General features: G+C 46.0%; 1 protein-coding gene across 2 annotated transcripts in view; it reads right to left on the reverse strand.

Annotated features, from left to right (window-relative positions):
• rhbg (Rh family B glycoprotein) overlaps positions 1-82 on the reverse strand; it is a 21154-nt gene extending 21072 nt beyond the window's left edge. Inside the window, exon 1 of one of the 2 annotated variants that reach the window (XM_059980275.1) lies at positions 1-82. This exon is cut by the window's left edge and continues 170 nt beyond it. In XM_059980275.1, the coding sequence (XP_059836258.1) occupies positions 1-20 (20 nt within the window). In that variant the 5' untranslated portion in view covers positions 21-82. The other variant, XM_059980276.1, reaches the window with a different exon arrangement.
• Positions 83-14866: the final 14784 nt, after the last annotated feature.

Raw genomic sequence — 14866 nt, forward strand, 5'->3', positions numbered from 1 at the left:
TTCGGAGCCGCGTTACTCATGGTGATGAACTGGGGGACGACGTTGAAGTAACTGCGCTGAAGTTCAGATCCCGTACTTCCCACCCCACACAACTTATATAGCACCAGGCAACCGGGCGCAGCTCCGCAGTCCACGCCCCCTTCCGAGATAGGGCCGGGCGAACAACGCGCCGCCCTTCCCTCCCTGGTCCGCAGAGGGAGCTGGTCCGCTGGGCCGCAGAGGAGGGGGTGGGGTCACTCCAAGGTCTGAGGCTTTACTTTAGTTATCTCACCCTCTTCTCTCCGACCCCCCCCCCCCCCGCCCCAGCATCAACACTCTCCCACCCCGCGATTAGGCTGACTGCAAAGCAAGACTTCACAAACTAGTAGGAGTATTCCACAGAACTTCAAAGATTTGCGCAGCAGAGGTTGGTTCATTGTCGTTGTCACTTGTACCGAGATACAGTAACAAGCTTGACTACACGATCCAAGGGTAGTACAATAACTATACAGAAAAAAAGTGTAACAGGTAAACGATAAAGTGCAAGATCATAATGAGGTGGATTGTGAGGCGAAGAGTCCATCTGTTCAAGAGTCTGACCCTAGTGGGGTAGAAGCTGTCCTTGATCCTGGTGGAACATGGTAGATCCTTGTATTTTCTGCCCGATAGTGGGGGGAAGAATGTTCGGGGCGGCTGGGCATTTTGATTATGCTCGCTACTTTACCGAGACAGTGAGAAGTCCATAGAGAGGCTGGTTTCCGTGATGAGCTGAGCTGCGTTTCCTTGCGGTCACACGCAGAACAGCTGCCATACCAGACCATTATGGACTGCGACGGGATGCTCTTGGTAGCGCGTGTATAAAAGTGGTTGAGGATACAGAGTGGGAAACTTCAACCGCGGCCGCCGGTATTTAAGGCCAGAAGACAAGGGTAGCAAGTTTGGGCGGAATCAGCTAGTGAGGGGAGCCGAGCCCAGAGCCTGAGGGGGACACAGAAATCCACGACATCTGGGTGAGTACTGGAATCGTGAAGATGACAAGCATGGATTGATGGGCGGAAGAGCCCGTTTCCGAGATTTCTAGGGTGTTTCTGGAGAAAAGCAACCTGACGGAGGGTCACACTGTGGAGGCGGTGCTCAGGAAGAGTCACAAAGTGGGAGGAAGTGCTGCGGTACTGAAGGAGTGCCATAGAGCGGGAGGGGCAGTACTGACGGAGGGTCGCAGTGTGGAAAGGGCAGTACTGAGAGAGGGTCACACCGCTGGGGCGGAACTGAGGGAGTATCACAAAGGCAGGGGAGTCAATAGGTAAAAAGCACGAGTGGTGGGGGACTTGGATGGGGGGGGTTTGCAGAGAACTGTGGAAGGGCCAGTACGGCAGAGGGACAGGCCTTTCGGCCCACGATGCTGTGCCAATTAAGCTAGTAATTAAAAATCAACTACACTAGTCGCTTCTGCCTATTCAGTCTCCATTCTCAGCTATATGCCTACTTAGGAATCCTCTTAAACGCCTCTATCGTATTGGGATCTGCCGCCGCCCAGTCAGCTCATTCCAGGCACCCACCACTCTCTCTGTCTGCGTAAAACAAAAATTGTGGCACGCATTCCATTTGAAGGTACCCCCCACACACACCCCCACCCCCGTCACCTTAAATTCCTGACTGGCTATCCATGTCCTATATGCTCCCCGCAGAGATGGGACTAGGCAAAAGACCAGAGCTAGTGGGTCTTCGAATAAGTTTAGTATGACGGGGTCTGTTACATATTCACTAGTAAGGAATTGACATCTGAAGACGAAGGTAAAACATTTTTTTCTCTCTCTCTTCTCTCTGATTACATATATTCTAATGACAGAATTATCATAAGAGCGGTCAGCGAATAAAGCTGATATTCACCATAAGAGGAAAAAGCATAAATCGAAGAAAGAGTTAAAAGCATTGGGCTGGGTAACTAATAATGGGAGAACGAGAAGGTGACAGTTGAATTAAAACAGAATATGTCCCAGCTTTCAGTGTAGAGGTGGGAAGTAACGTCCCAACAAGAGCTGTCAATCATAAGTTGGAGGGAAAGAGTCACCCTCGGGATAGAGGAGCCACACCTCACATTCCGTTTAGACAGCCTGCAGCTTGAAGGCATGAACACTGATTTCTTCAACTTTCAGTCATTTGTTTCTCCTCCTCCTACCCTCTTCTTCATTTCCTCACTCTTGCCTTTTACGTTTTCTCACTCACCTGCCTGTCTCCTCTCTTGGTGCCCCTTTCTCCTATGATCAACTCTTCTCTCCTATCAGATTCCCTTTTCTCCAGCCCTTTACCTTTTTGAATGATCACCTCACCTCTTCTTACGTGCTCCCCTCCCCCACCCACCTGACTTCACCTGACACCTAGCTTATCCTCCTTCCGCTCGCCAGCCCCATCTACCCCCTTCCTTTCCAGTCCTGATGAAGTGCCTCGGCCCGAAACTTTGACTGTTCATTAATCTCCATAGATGCTCTATGACCTGCTATATTTCTCCAGCATTTTGTGTGAGTTGCTCGGGAAAAGTCCAGTCGGGGTACTGCGCCAGTTCTCGAAACTGCGGACTGACCAGTCTCAGGTTCCTGATAGAGCTCGTCCCGGCAACTTCGAACACAGAATAGTACAGCACAGAGACAGACCCTTCTGGAATGTTTGCACTAATCATATCACCGATCTAACTGATTCCATTTGTTACTCATTGTCCGTATCCATCCATTCCCTGTCTGCCTTCGTGTCAGTCTAAATGCCTCTGAAACGTTGCAACTGTGTCTGCTCCCACCGCCTCCCCGGCAAAACGTTCCAGACATCTAACACTCTTCTGTGTTAAAACAAAATTTCCTTTAAACATTCACCTCACATTTCACCTTTATGCTCACTCGTGTTTAACATATCCACCCTGTGAAAGTGGCTCTACGTACTCTTTCTCTTATAATTTTATAAACTTCTATCAAATCTACCTTCAACCTCCTGAACACCACAGATGCTGGCAATCCGGAGTAACACACACACACTAAATGATGGAGGAACTGAGCAGGTTAAGCAGCATCTATGCCGAGGAATAAAGATTTGACGTTTCAGGCCCGAGCTCTTACATCGCGTTCCACAAATACTGCCTGACCTGCATTTTCTGTGTCTTGCCCTCATTAGCTGCGTCATTGTAAACGCAGGGAAGTCTTGTTGCAACCATATGGAATCTAAGTTAGGCCTGACAGGGAGCATTGTGTGCTGCTCTGATCACCACACTATAGGAAAGACGTGAAGGCTTCGGGGAAGATGCAGAAGAAGTTCACCAGGTTGTCGGGATTGAGGCATTCGTTGTAAGGAGAGGCTGGACAAGTTAGATGTGTTTTCTTCGGAACATGGGAGTTGAGAATTGTACACAAAACCTTCTGGGGGCCCCAAACGCCCATTGTTTATTATCCCGCATCGAAGCTGTCTGACCTGCTCAGTGCCTCCAGCATTTTGTATGTGTCACTCTGGATTGTCAGCGTCTGCAGAATCTCTTCTGCTGATGAAGGCAAACATGCTGTTCGCCTTTTGCCACCACACGCCCTACCTACACGTTACCGCTTTCAGGGAGTTCCCGACTTGCTCCCCAAAATCCCTCTCTGCATCAGTGCTCAAAGGATCCTACCATTTATTGTACATTTCCAAAGTGCATCACCTCACACTTGTCCGGATTAAATGCCATCTGTCTGGATATCTCTGTCCTGATTTTCAACTTATCAGGCGCTACTACTGTTGACGAGATAACCAATGCAATGAAAGTAATTTTCCAAAATCCTCAGTTTTGAGGGTAGTTCCACTAGCCTAGATATCAGCAAGTGTAAGCCATTATACAAAGAGGAAAGGAGCGAACAGGGGAACTCCAGCCACTGTTTGACACTGGGAAAGTGAGGAGTTCTGGCGTCAAACTTGTAGCAGGGTGCTTTGAATAATTTAAGGCGACGTCAGATTAGCTTTGAAAGATCATGTTTTGGCTTGCTTAGAGAAATTCCTAAGAGGGTTCATGTACAATATTTAGATTTCTGGATGATATTTGGCGAGAGTCCTATTAAAAGTTTTGTGCAACACAGAAGATCAGGAGGTAATATGTCAGCTGACAGGAGAAATGACAAAGACCGGTTGTTGTTGTTTACTGAAATATAACGAGTGGTGGGTCACAGGTATCACAGTTTAAAACCATAGAACCATAGAACATTACAGCACAGAAACAAGCCTTTTAGCCCTCCTTGGCTGTGCCGAACCATTTTTCTGCCTAGTCCCACTGACCTGCACCTGGACATATCCCTCCATACCCCTCTCATCCATGTACCTGTCCAAGTTTTTCTTGAATGTTAAAAGTGAGCCCGCATTCACCACTTCATCTGGCAGCTCATTCCACACTCCCACCACTCTGTGTGAAGAAGCCCCCCCCCCATGTTCCCTTTAAACTTTTCCCCTTCACCCTTAACCCATGTCCTCTGGTTTTCTTTCTCCCCTAGCCTCAGTGGAACAAGCCTGCTTGCATTCACTCTATCTAAACCCATCATAATTTTATATACCTCTATCAAGTCTCCCCTTATTCTTCTACGTTCCAGGGAATAAAGTCCTAACCTATTCAACCTTTCTCTGTAACTCAGTTTCTCAAGTCCCGGCAACATCCTTGTAAACCTTCTTTGCACTCTTTCAACCTTATTAATATCCTTCCTGTAATTCGGTGACCAAAACTTCACTCAATCATGAGTTTGACGGCTGCAGGCCTGTACTCGCAGGAATTTAGAGAATAATGAGGGATCTCATTGAAATCTATTGAATGTTGAAAAGCCAAGATAGAGTGAATGTTGAGAGGTTGTTTTCTATAGAGGGCAAGTCTACGACCAGAGGACATGTCCTCTGAACAGATGGAAGTCCCATTAGAACAGAGATCAAGAGGAAATTCTTTAGCCAGAAGACAGTATAGTTGTGCAAGATATTAAGTCGGTTGTTAATAGGTTCTTGATAAATAAGAGCGACAAAGGTAACTGAGAGAAGGCGGGAGAATAAGGTTCAGATGGATAATAAATCAGCCATAAGGAATGGCTGAGAAGGCTCAATGGACCGAAGCTCTAATTCAGCTCCTATGTCTGATGGTCTTGTGGTTTTAAGGATTGTTGCTCATATTTTACACACGTTACTTGGGTGTTAGTTCAGAATGCTTAGGTGCTAAATTTTCTGTTGTGACAGAGAAAGCGAGGAAGGTAAATAGTGAAGAAGGCAGAGGCGGAGACACATGGAGACTCATAGGTTACAGAGACACAAGACTCTGAAGAGCTGGATTCTGAAGGGTTAAAAAACTGGAGCAACTCAGCCAGTCAGGCAGTCCTTTGGCTGGGGGGGGGGGGGGGGGGGGGTGGTCGGAAAGCCGACCTCATCTGGACCCGTGCAGACCATTTTCCCTACAGCTGTTGCATGAACAGCCTTAGGTCCCACACTACTAGGTTCAGGAACAGTTATTACCCTTTAAACATTAGGTTCTTGAACCAAAGGGGATAACTTCACTCGCCACTACTCTGAACAGATTCAGTCCTACAGACTTACTTTCAAGGACTCTACAACTCATGATTTCAGTATCATTTATTTATTCATTAGAAACATAGAAAACCCACAAAGCTGTGCCGAATATGCCCTTACATGAGAAATTACCCAGGATTACCCATAGCCCTCTATTTTTCTGAGCTCCGTATACCTGTCCAGGAGTCTGTTAAAAGATCCTATCATATCTGCATCCACCACTGCAGCCAGCAGCCCATTTCACACACTCACAACTCTGCGTAAAAAACTTACCACTGACATCTCCTCTGTACCTACTTCCAACCACCTTAAAACTATGCCCTCTCGTGCTAGCCATTTCAACCCTGGGGAAAAACCTCTGACTATCCACATGATCAATGCCTCTCATCATCTTATACACCTCTATCAAGTCACCTCTCATCCTTCGGTGCTCCAAAGAAAAAAGGCCAAGTTCACTCAATCTATTCTCATAAGACATGCTCCCCAATCCAGGGAACATCCTTGCAAAACTCTTCTGCACCCTTTCTATGGTTTCCACATCCTTCCTATAGCGAGGCAGGTGGGGTCTGACCAGGGTCCTATATAGCTGCAACATTAGCTCTCCACTGCTAAGCTCAATCCCACGATCGATGAAGGTCAATGCACCGTATGCTTCCTTAGCCACAGAGTGAACCTTTGCAGCTGCCTTGGACCCGGACCCCAAGATCCCTCTGATCCTCCACACTGCCAAGAGTCTTACCATTAGTACTATATTCTGCCATCATATTTGACCTACCAAAATGAATCACCTCACACTTATCTGGCTTGAACTCCATCTGCCACTTCTTAGCCCATTTTTGCATCCTATCAATGTTCCGCTGTAACCTCTGACAGCCTTCCACACTATCCACAACACACCCAACCTTTGTGTCATCAGCGAATTTACAAACCCATCCCTCCACTTCTTCATCCAGGTCATTTATAAAAACCACGAGGAGTAGGGGTCCAAGAACAGATCCCTGAGGCACACCACTGGTGACCAACTTCCATGTAGAATATGACCCATCTACAACCACTCTTTGCCTCAGTGGGCAAGGCAGTTCTAGATCCACAAAGCAATTTCCCCTTGGATCCCATGCCTCCTTACTTTATCAATAAGCCTTGCATGGTGTACCTTATCAAATGCCTTACTGAAATCCATATACACTACATCTACTGCACTACCTTCATCAATGTGTTTTGTCACATCCTCAAAAAATTCAATCAGGCTCGTAAGGCACAATCTGCCTTTCACAAAGCCATGCTGACTATTCCTAATCATTTTATGCCTCTCCAAATGTTCATAAATTCTGCCTCTCAGGATCTTCTCCATCAACCTATCAACCACTGAAGTAAGACTCACTAGTCTATAGTTTATTTACACCCTTTCTTGAATAATGGAACAACATCCGCAACCCTCCAGTCCTCCAGAACCTCTCTCGCCCCCAGTGATGATGCAAAGATCATGGCCAGAGGCTTAGCAATCTCCTCACTCACCTCCCACTGTAGCCTGGGGTATATCTCATCCGGTCTTGGAGGCTTAACCAACTTGTTGCTTTCCAAGAGCTCCAGCGCATCCACTTTCTTAATATCTACATGTTCAAGCTTTTCAGTCTGCTGTAAGTCATCCCTACAATTGCCAAGATCTTTTTCTGTAGTGAATACTGAAGCTAAATACTCATTAGTAACTCTGCTATCTCCTCCGGTTCCATACACACTTTTCCACTCTCACACCTGATTGGCACTATACTCTCACATCTTATCCTCTTGCTCTTCATATACTTGTAGAATGCCTTGGGGTTTTCCTTGATCCTGCCCAACAAGGCCTGCTCATGGTCTCTTCTGGCTCTCCTAATTTCATTGTTAAACTCCTTCCTGCTAGCCTGATAATCTTCTAGCTCTCTATCATTACCAAGTTTTTTTGAACCTTTCGTAAGCTCTTCTTTTCTTCTTGACTAGGTTTACAACAGCCTTCGTACATCACGGTCCCTGTATCCTACCATCCTTTCCCTGTCTCGTCAGAAAATACCTATGCAGAACTCTCACAAAAGTATTCCCTGAACGTTTGCCACGTTTCTTCCATACAGTTCCCTGAGAGCATCTGTTTCCAAGTTAGCTTCCAAGTTCCTACCTCATAGCCTCACATTTCCCCTTACTCCAATTAAACACTTTCATAACTTGTCTGTTCCTATCCCTCTGCAATGCTATGGAAAAGCAGATAGAATTGTGACACCTGACCAGGTTCATTTCCCAATACCAAATCAAGTACAGACTCTCCTCTTGTAGGCTTATCTACATATTGTGTCAAGAAACCTTCCTGAGCATACTGAGAAAACTCCACCCCATCTAAATCCCTTGCTCTAGGGAGATGGAAATTAAAATCACCCACCACAACAACCCTGTTATTATTACACCTTTCCAGAATCTGAGTCCTATCTGCTCCTCAATGTCCCTCAATGTCCCTGTTACTATTGGATGGTGTATAGAATTTATCTGAGTACTTGCCTATCTATTTATTTATTGATAACTTATTTATTTTAGTTGTGTTGTTATTTTTTACATTGTCTTCGTGTATATTTTTTCATAATATCTAACGTATTTCTTTATTTTCTGATTTGAATGCCTGCAAGGAAGTAATCCTGAGGCTGCATAAGGTATTAATCAGACTGTACTTGGAGTATTGTGAGCAATTTTGGGCCCCTTATCTGAGGAAAAATGTGCTGACATTGGAGAGGGTCCAGAGGAAGTTCACGAGAATGATCCCGAGAATGAAAGGGTTAACATATAAACAAGAGAAAATCTGCAGATGTTGGAAATCCGAGCAAAATGCTCAAAATGCTGGAGTAACTCAGCAGGCCAGACAGCATATAGGAAAAGAACACAGTCGACGTTTCGGGCCGAAACATCAGGAGCGTTTGATGGTTTTGAGGCCTGCACTCGCTGGAGTTCAGAAGAATGAATGGGATCTCGTTCAAACATACAGGGTACTGTAAGGCCTGGATAGAGTGGATGTGGAGAGATGTTTCTTGCAGTGGAGGAGTCTAGGACCAGACGGCACAGCCTCGGAGTAAGGGGACTGCCCTTTAGGACAGAAATGAGGAGGAATTTCAATGGAATTCTTTGCCACAGACGTGCATGGAGGTCATGTCATTGGGTATATTTAAAGCTGATGTTGATAAGTTATTGATTAGTAAGGGCATCAAATGTTATGGAGGGAAGGCAGGAGTATAAGGTTGAGAGGGACAATAAATTATCTATAATGGAAAGGTAGAGTCAACCTGATGGGCCGAGTGGCCTAATTTGCTCCTGTTTCTTACGGTCTAAAATGAATCTTAACGCAGTATATGATGACATATCCGTACATTGATAATAAATGTACTTTGAACTTTGACCAGTCAAGTTCCTAGAGCAATTTGCTTCTGTGTTGCATTGTCACAGATCATCTGAGCTGGCAAAGTTTTGGCATATGGGAGCACGAGAGGGGAAATGGGAACTTGGTCCATTTTGGTATGAAAAATTAAAACAGTAGATGGCCTAAGCAGTGTGAGATTGCAGAGTTGTGAGGCGTTGATGTCTTTATGGGTCTCAGTGAAGTATTCTCAAAAGGCTCATATATACAGATACAGCAAGTCATTCGGATAACTCACACTGTGTTATTGTTCATTGCAAGGGAAAAGTGGATACAAAAGTGGGAAGCTCATATTTCGGTTATATAGAACATAGCATAAGAACAGTACAGCACAGGAACTGGCCCTTCAGCACACAGAATTCACCTGAACCAATTAAATTAGCATCAAGTACCCAAATAAACTAATTCCTTCTGCCTACACAACGTCCATGTTCTTCCATATGTTCTGCACATTCACATCCTTAACTAAGAGTCTCTTGAACACCACTAGTGTATCATCTGCCACCACCAGCCCTGGCAGCACATTCGAGGCACCCACTACTCATTGTAAAAAAACAAATGCCCCTCACATCGCCTTTGAACTTAACCCTTCCCATCCTAAGTGTACAGAGCACAGCTAAGACCATGACTGGGGCTGTATGCATTGTGTTGGACTCACTGTCAAAGGAAGGATGCGGTTCAGAAAGAATGGCCGGGACTGGTGCCTAGGAAAGATAGACAATAGACAATAGGTGCAGAAGAAGACCATTTGGCCCTTCGAGTCTGCATCGCCATTCTGAGATCATGGCTGATCAATTCCTATCAATACCAGGTTCCTGCCTTATCCCCATATCCCTTGATTCCCCTATCCATAAAATACCATCTAGCTCCTTCTTGAAAGCATCCAGAGAATTGGCCTCCACTACCTTCCAAGGCAGTGCATTCCAGACACCCACAACTCTGGGAGAAGAAGTTTTTCCTTAACTCTGTCCTAAATGACCAACCCCTTATTCTCAAACCATGCCCTCTGGTACTGGACTCTCCCAGCATCTGGAACATATTTCCTGCCTCTATCTTGTCCAATCCCTTAATAATCTTATATGTTGCAATCAGATCCCCTCTCAATCTCCTTAATTCCAGCGTGTACAAGCCCAGTCTCTCTAACCTCTCTGCGTAAGACAGTCTGGACATCCCAGGAATTCACCTTGTGAATCTACACAGCACTTCCTCTACAGCCAGGATGTCCTTCCTTAACCCTGGAGACCAAAGCTGTACACAATACTCCAGGTGTGGTCTCACCAGGGCCCTGTACAAATGCAAGAGGATTTTCTTGCTCTTGTACTCAACTCCCTTTGTAATAAAGGCCAACATTCCATTAGCCTTCTTCACTGCCTGCTGCACTTGCTCATTCACCTTCAGTGACTGATGAACAAGGACTCCTAGATCTCTTTGTATTTCTCCCTTACCTGACTCTACACCGTTCAGGTAATAATCTGCCTTCCTGTTCTTACTCCCAAAGTGGATAACATCACACTTATTCACATTAAACTTCATCTGCCAAGTATCTGCCCACTCACCCAGCCTATCCAAGTCACCCTGAATTCTCCTAACATCCTCATCACATGTCACACTGCCACCCAGCTTAGTATCATCAGCAAATTTGCTGATGTTATTTTCTATGCCTTCATCCAAATCGTTAACGTAAATGGTAAACAGCTGTGGTCCCAATACTGAGCCCTGTGACATCCCACTAGTCACCACCTGCCACTCCGAGAAACACCCATTCACCGCTACTCTTTGCTTTCTATATGCCAACCAGTTTTCTATCCATGTCAATGCCTTCCCCCCGATGCCCTGAGCTTTGATTTTACCCACCAATCTTCTATGTGGGACCTTATCAAATGCCTTCTGAAAATTGAGGTACACTACATCCACCGGATCTCCCCCGTCTAACTTCCTGGTTACATCCTCGAAAAACTCCAACAGATTAGTCAAGCATGATTTACCCTTGGTAAATCCATGCTGTCTCGGCCCAATCCTATCACTGCTATCTAGATATGCCACTATTTCATCCTTAATAATGGACTCTAGCATCTTCCCCACCACTGATGTCAGGCTGACAGGTCGATATTTCTCTGTTTTCTCCCTCCCTCCTTTCTTAAAAAGTGGGAAAACATTAGCCATTCTCCAATCCTCAGGAACTGATCCTGAATCTAAGGAACATTGGAAAATGATTACCAACGCATCCGCAATTTCCAGGGCCACCTCCTTTAGTACCCTAGGGTGCAGACCATCTGGACCTGGGGATTTGTCAGCCTTCAGTCCCATCAGTCTTCTCATCACCGTTTCCTTCCGAATGTCAATGTTTCATTTCCTCTGTTACCCTATGTCCTTGGCCCATCCATACATCTGGGAGATTGCTTGTGTCTTCTTTAGTGAAAACAGATCTAAAGTACTCATTAAATTCTTCTGCCATTTCTCTGTTTCCCATAACAATTTCACCCAATTCATTCTTCAGGGGCCCAACATTGTTCTTAACTATCTTCTTTCTCTTCACATACCTAAAAAAGCTTTTGCTATCTTCCTTTATATTCCTGGCTAGCTTGCGTTCGTACCTCATTTTTCTCCCCATATTGACTTTTTAGTTAAGTTCTGTTGTTCCTTAAAAACTTCCCAATCATCTGTCCTCCCACTCACCTTAGCTCTGTCATATTTCCTTTTTTTTAAATGCTATGCAATCTCTGACTTCCTTTGTCAACCACTGAGGCCCCTTTACCCCCTTTGAATCCTTCCTTCTCTGGGGGGATGAACTGATTTTGCACCTTGTGCATTATTCCCAAGAATACCTGCCATTGCTGTTCCACTGTCTTTTCTGCTAGACTATCCATCCAGTCAACTTAGGCCAGCTCCTCCCTCATGGCTCCATAGTCTCCTTTGTTCATCTGCAACAATGACACCTCTGAGCTGCCCTTATCCTTCTCAAATTGCAGATAAGAGCTTATCATATTATGATCACTACCTCCTAATGGCTCCTTTACTTCAAGATTGCTTATCAAATCCTGTTCATTACATAACACTAAATCCAGAATAGCCTTGTCCCTGGTCGGCTTTCGTACAAGCTGTTCCAAGAATGCGTCCCTTAGGCACTCTACAAACTCCCTATCCTGGGGTCCAGCACCAACCTGATTCTCCCAGTTCACCTGCATGTTGAAATCCCCCATAACTACTGCGACATTACCTTTGCCACATGCCAATGTTAACTCCCTATTCAACTTGCACCCAATATCCATGCTACTGTTTGGTGGCCTATAGACAACACCCATTAGGGTCCTTTTGTCCTTACTGTTCCTCAATTCTATCCACACAGACTCCACTTCTCCTGATCCTATGTCCCCCCTTGCAAAGGAGTGAATCTCATTCCTCACCAACAGGGCTACCCCACCCCCTCGGCCCACATTTCTGTCCCTACGATAGCATGTATACCCTTGTACATTCATTTCCCAGGTCTGATCCCCCTGCAGCCATGTCTCCGTTATCCCAACAACATCATAGTTACCCATTCGCACCTGTGCTTCAAGCTTATCCCCCTTATTTCTGACACTTTGTGCATCCAGATATAGAATTTTTAGCCCATTTCTCCTTTCTCTGTTTGAATCTCTGCCTATTATGTTTAACCCAGCTCCCCGAACTCCCATCAGGCTATACGCCCCTAGAATTTTGTTGTCCTTCCTAGAGTTACCTATTCTTTCTGCACATTTAACTCCATATTCCGTCAGACCATCCCTCTGTACATGTCCTCCTTATCACTTGTTCCGCCTCTCCTTTCTCTACTACACACTTAATATTCCGGAACCATGTAGTCCCCATCTGTCCTTTATTCTTCATCTTGCTATCCTCTCTCTCATTTTGAACCCCCTTCCCCTGCAAATTTAGTTTAAACCCCCCCCCCCACAAGAAGCACTAGCAAACTTCCCTGCAAGAATGTTAGTACCGCTCCAGTTCAGGTGTAAAACGTCCCTTCGGAACAGATCCCACCTTCCCTGGAACAAAGCCCAATTATCTAAAAACCTGAAGCCCTCCTTCCTGCACCATCCTCTCAGCCACATATTAATCTGTATAATCCTTCTGTTCCTTGCCTCACTCGCACGTGGCACAGGTTACCCTGGAGGTCCTGCTCATCAGCTTCGCAACTAACTCCCTGAACTCCCTACGTAGGACCCCCTCACTCATCCTACCCACATCGTTGGTCCCTACATGGACCACAACATCTGGATTCTTGCCCTCCCTCTCGAGAATAACCTGCACCCGATCTGAGATGTCTCGGACCCCGGCACCAGGGAAGCAACATACCATCCGAGACTCCCAATCTTCCCCACAAAATCTCCTATCTGACCCCCTGACTATAGAATCCCCTATCACTATCGCTCTCTTCTCTTCCCTCCTCCCCTTCCTATTCGAGGGTCCAACCTCAGTGCCAGAAACAGGACCACTGCAACTTGTTCCTGGTAGGTCATCCTCACCAACAGTATCCAAAACGGTATTCTTATCTTTGATGGGAACGGCCACAGGGGTGCTCTGCTCTCTCTGTCTGCACCCCCTGCCTCTCTTGACTGTCACCCATTTGCCTACCTCCTGTCTTTTCGGTGTGACTGCCTCCCGATAACTCTTATCCATCTCTGCCTCCCGAATGATCCGTAGTTCATCCAGCTCCTGCTCCAATTCCCTAACTCGGTCTAATAGGAGCTGCAGCTGGATGCACCTACTGCAGGTGTGGTCATCAGGGACAACTGTGTTGACCCTGACCTCCCACATACTGCATACTGAGCACACCACTGCTCTAACTGTCTCCCCCATTACCTGATCCCAGATTAGTCAGAATAAATGAAAAACAGGCTTCTCGTCGATGTCCTCTTGCGCCGAAGCCCGCTGAGCCAAAACCCAGCACTCTGCGCCTGTGCTCTCCACTGCCCGCTCCTGAAAGTGGGTTGCTTTTTAAAGCCCGCGCTCGCCAATGACGTCACCCGCGCTTGCGCAGCTTTACCTTCCTCCTCAGGTGTTTTCCAGGTAGGTCCGAGGGTCTCGGCCTACCTACAATGGCTGATCCTCCGATCTCCAGTTGTATGTCGATCACGAGCACGCCTTACTCTCGCTCCGCTGCTCGCACCGACACAATGCGGGATAGCTCGGGAGAGTGAGGCCATGACCATAAGACATAGAAGCAGAATAAGGCCATTCAGTCCATCGAGACTGCTCCATCATCCTATTCTGGCTGATTTATTAAAAACACTAGAGACTATGCAGATGCTGGAAATCCAGAGCAACACACACCCGCACAGAGAAGGAACTCAGCAGGTCAGGCAGCAACAATGGAAATGCATAAATGAACACGTCGACCTGCTGAGTTCCTCCAACATATTGAGTGAGTTGCTATTTTTTATCTTTCTCAAGCCCAGTCTCCTTCCTTCTCCCTGTAACCTTTGATGATCTGACTAATCAAGAACCTATTAACTCAGCTATACATACTCTAAATGACTTGACCTCCACAGCCGTCCTTTGGCAATGACTTCCACAGATTGACCACCCTCTGACTGAAGACATTCCTCCTCATCTCTGTTCTGAATCACCGTCCTTCTATGGCTGTAGCCTCTGGTTCAAGACTCGCCCACTACAGGAAACATCACCTCCACATCCACTCTGTCTTTCAATATACGATATGTTTCAATGAGAAATTAATGCATTTGCCTTCCTTACCACCAATTCAACCTGCAAGTTAACCTTTAGAGAATCTGAGTAAGGAATCTCAAGTCCCTTTGTGTCTCCGAGTTCTGAATTTTATCTCCATTTAGGAAATAATCTGTGCCTTTAGTCCTTATACCAAAGTGCGTGACCATACACTACATTCCATCTGTCACTTCTTTGCCTATTCTCCCAGTCTGT

This window comes from Hypanus sabinus, chromosome 9 (genome assembly GCF_030144855.1).
Source record: "Hypanus sabinus isolate sHypSab1 chromosome 9, sHypSab1.hap1, whole genome shotgun sequence".
NCBI classification, from domain to species: domain Eukaryota; kingdom Metazoa; phylum Chordata; class Chondrichthyes; order Myliobatiformes; family Dasyatidae; genus Hypanus; species Hypanus sabinus.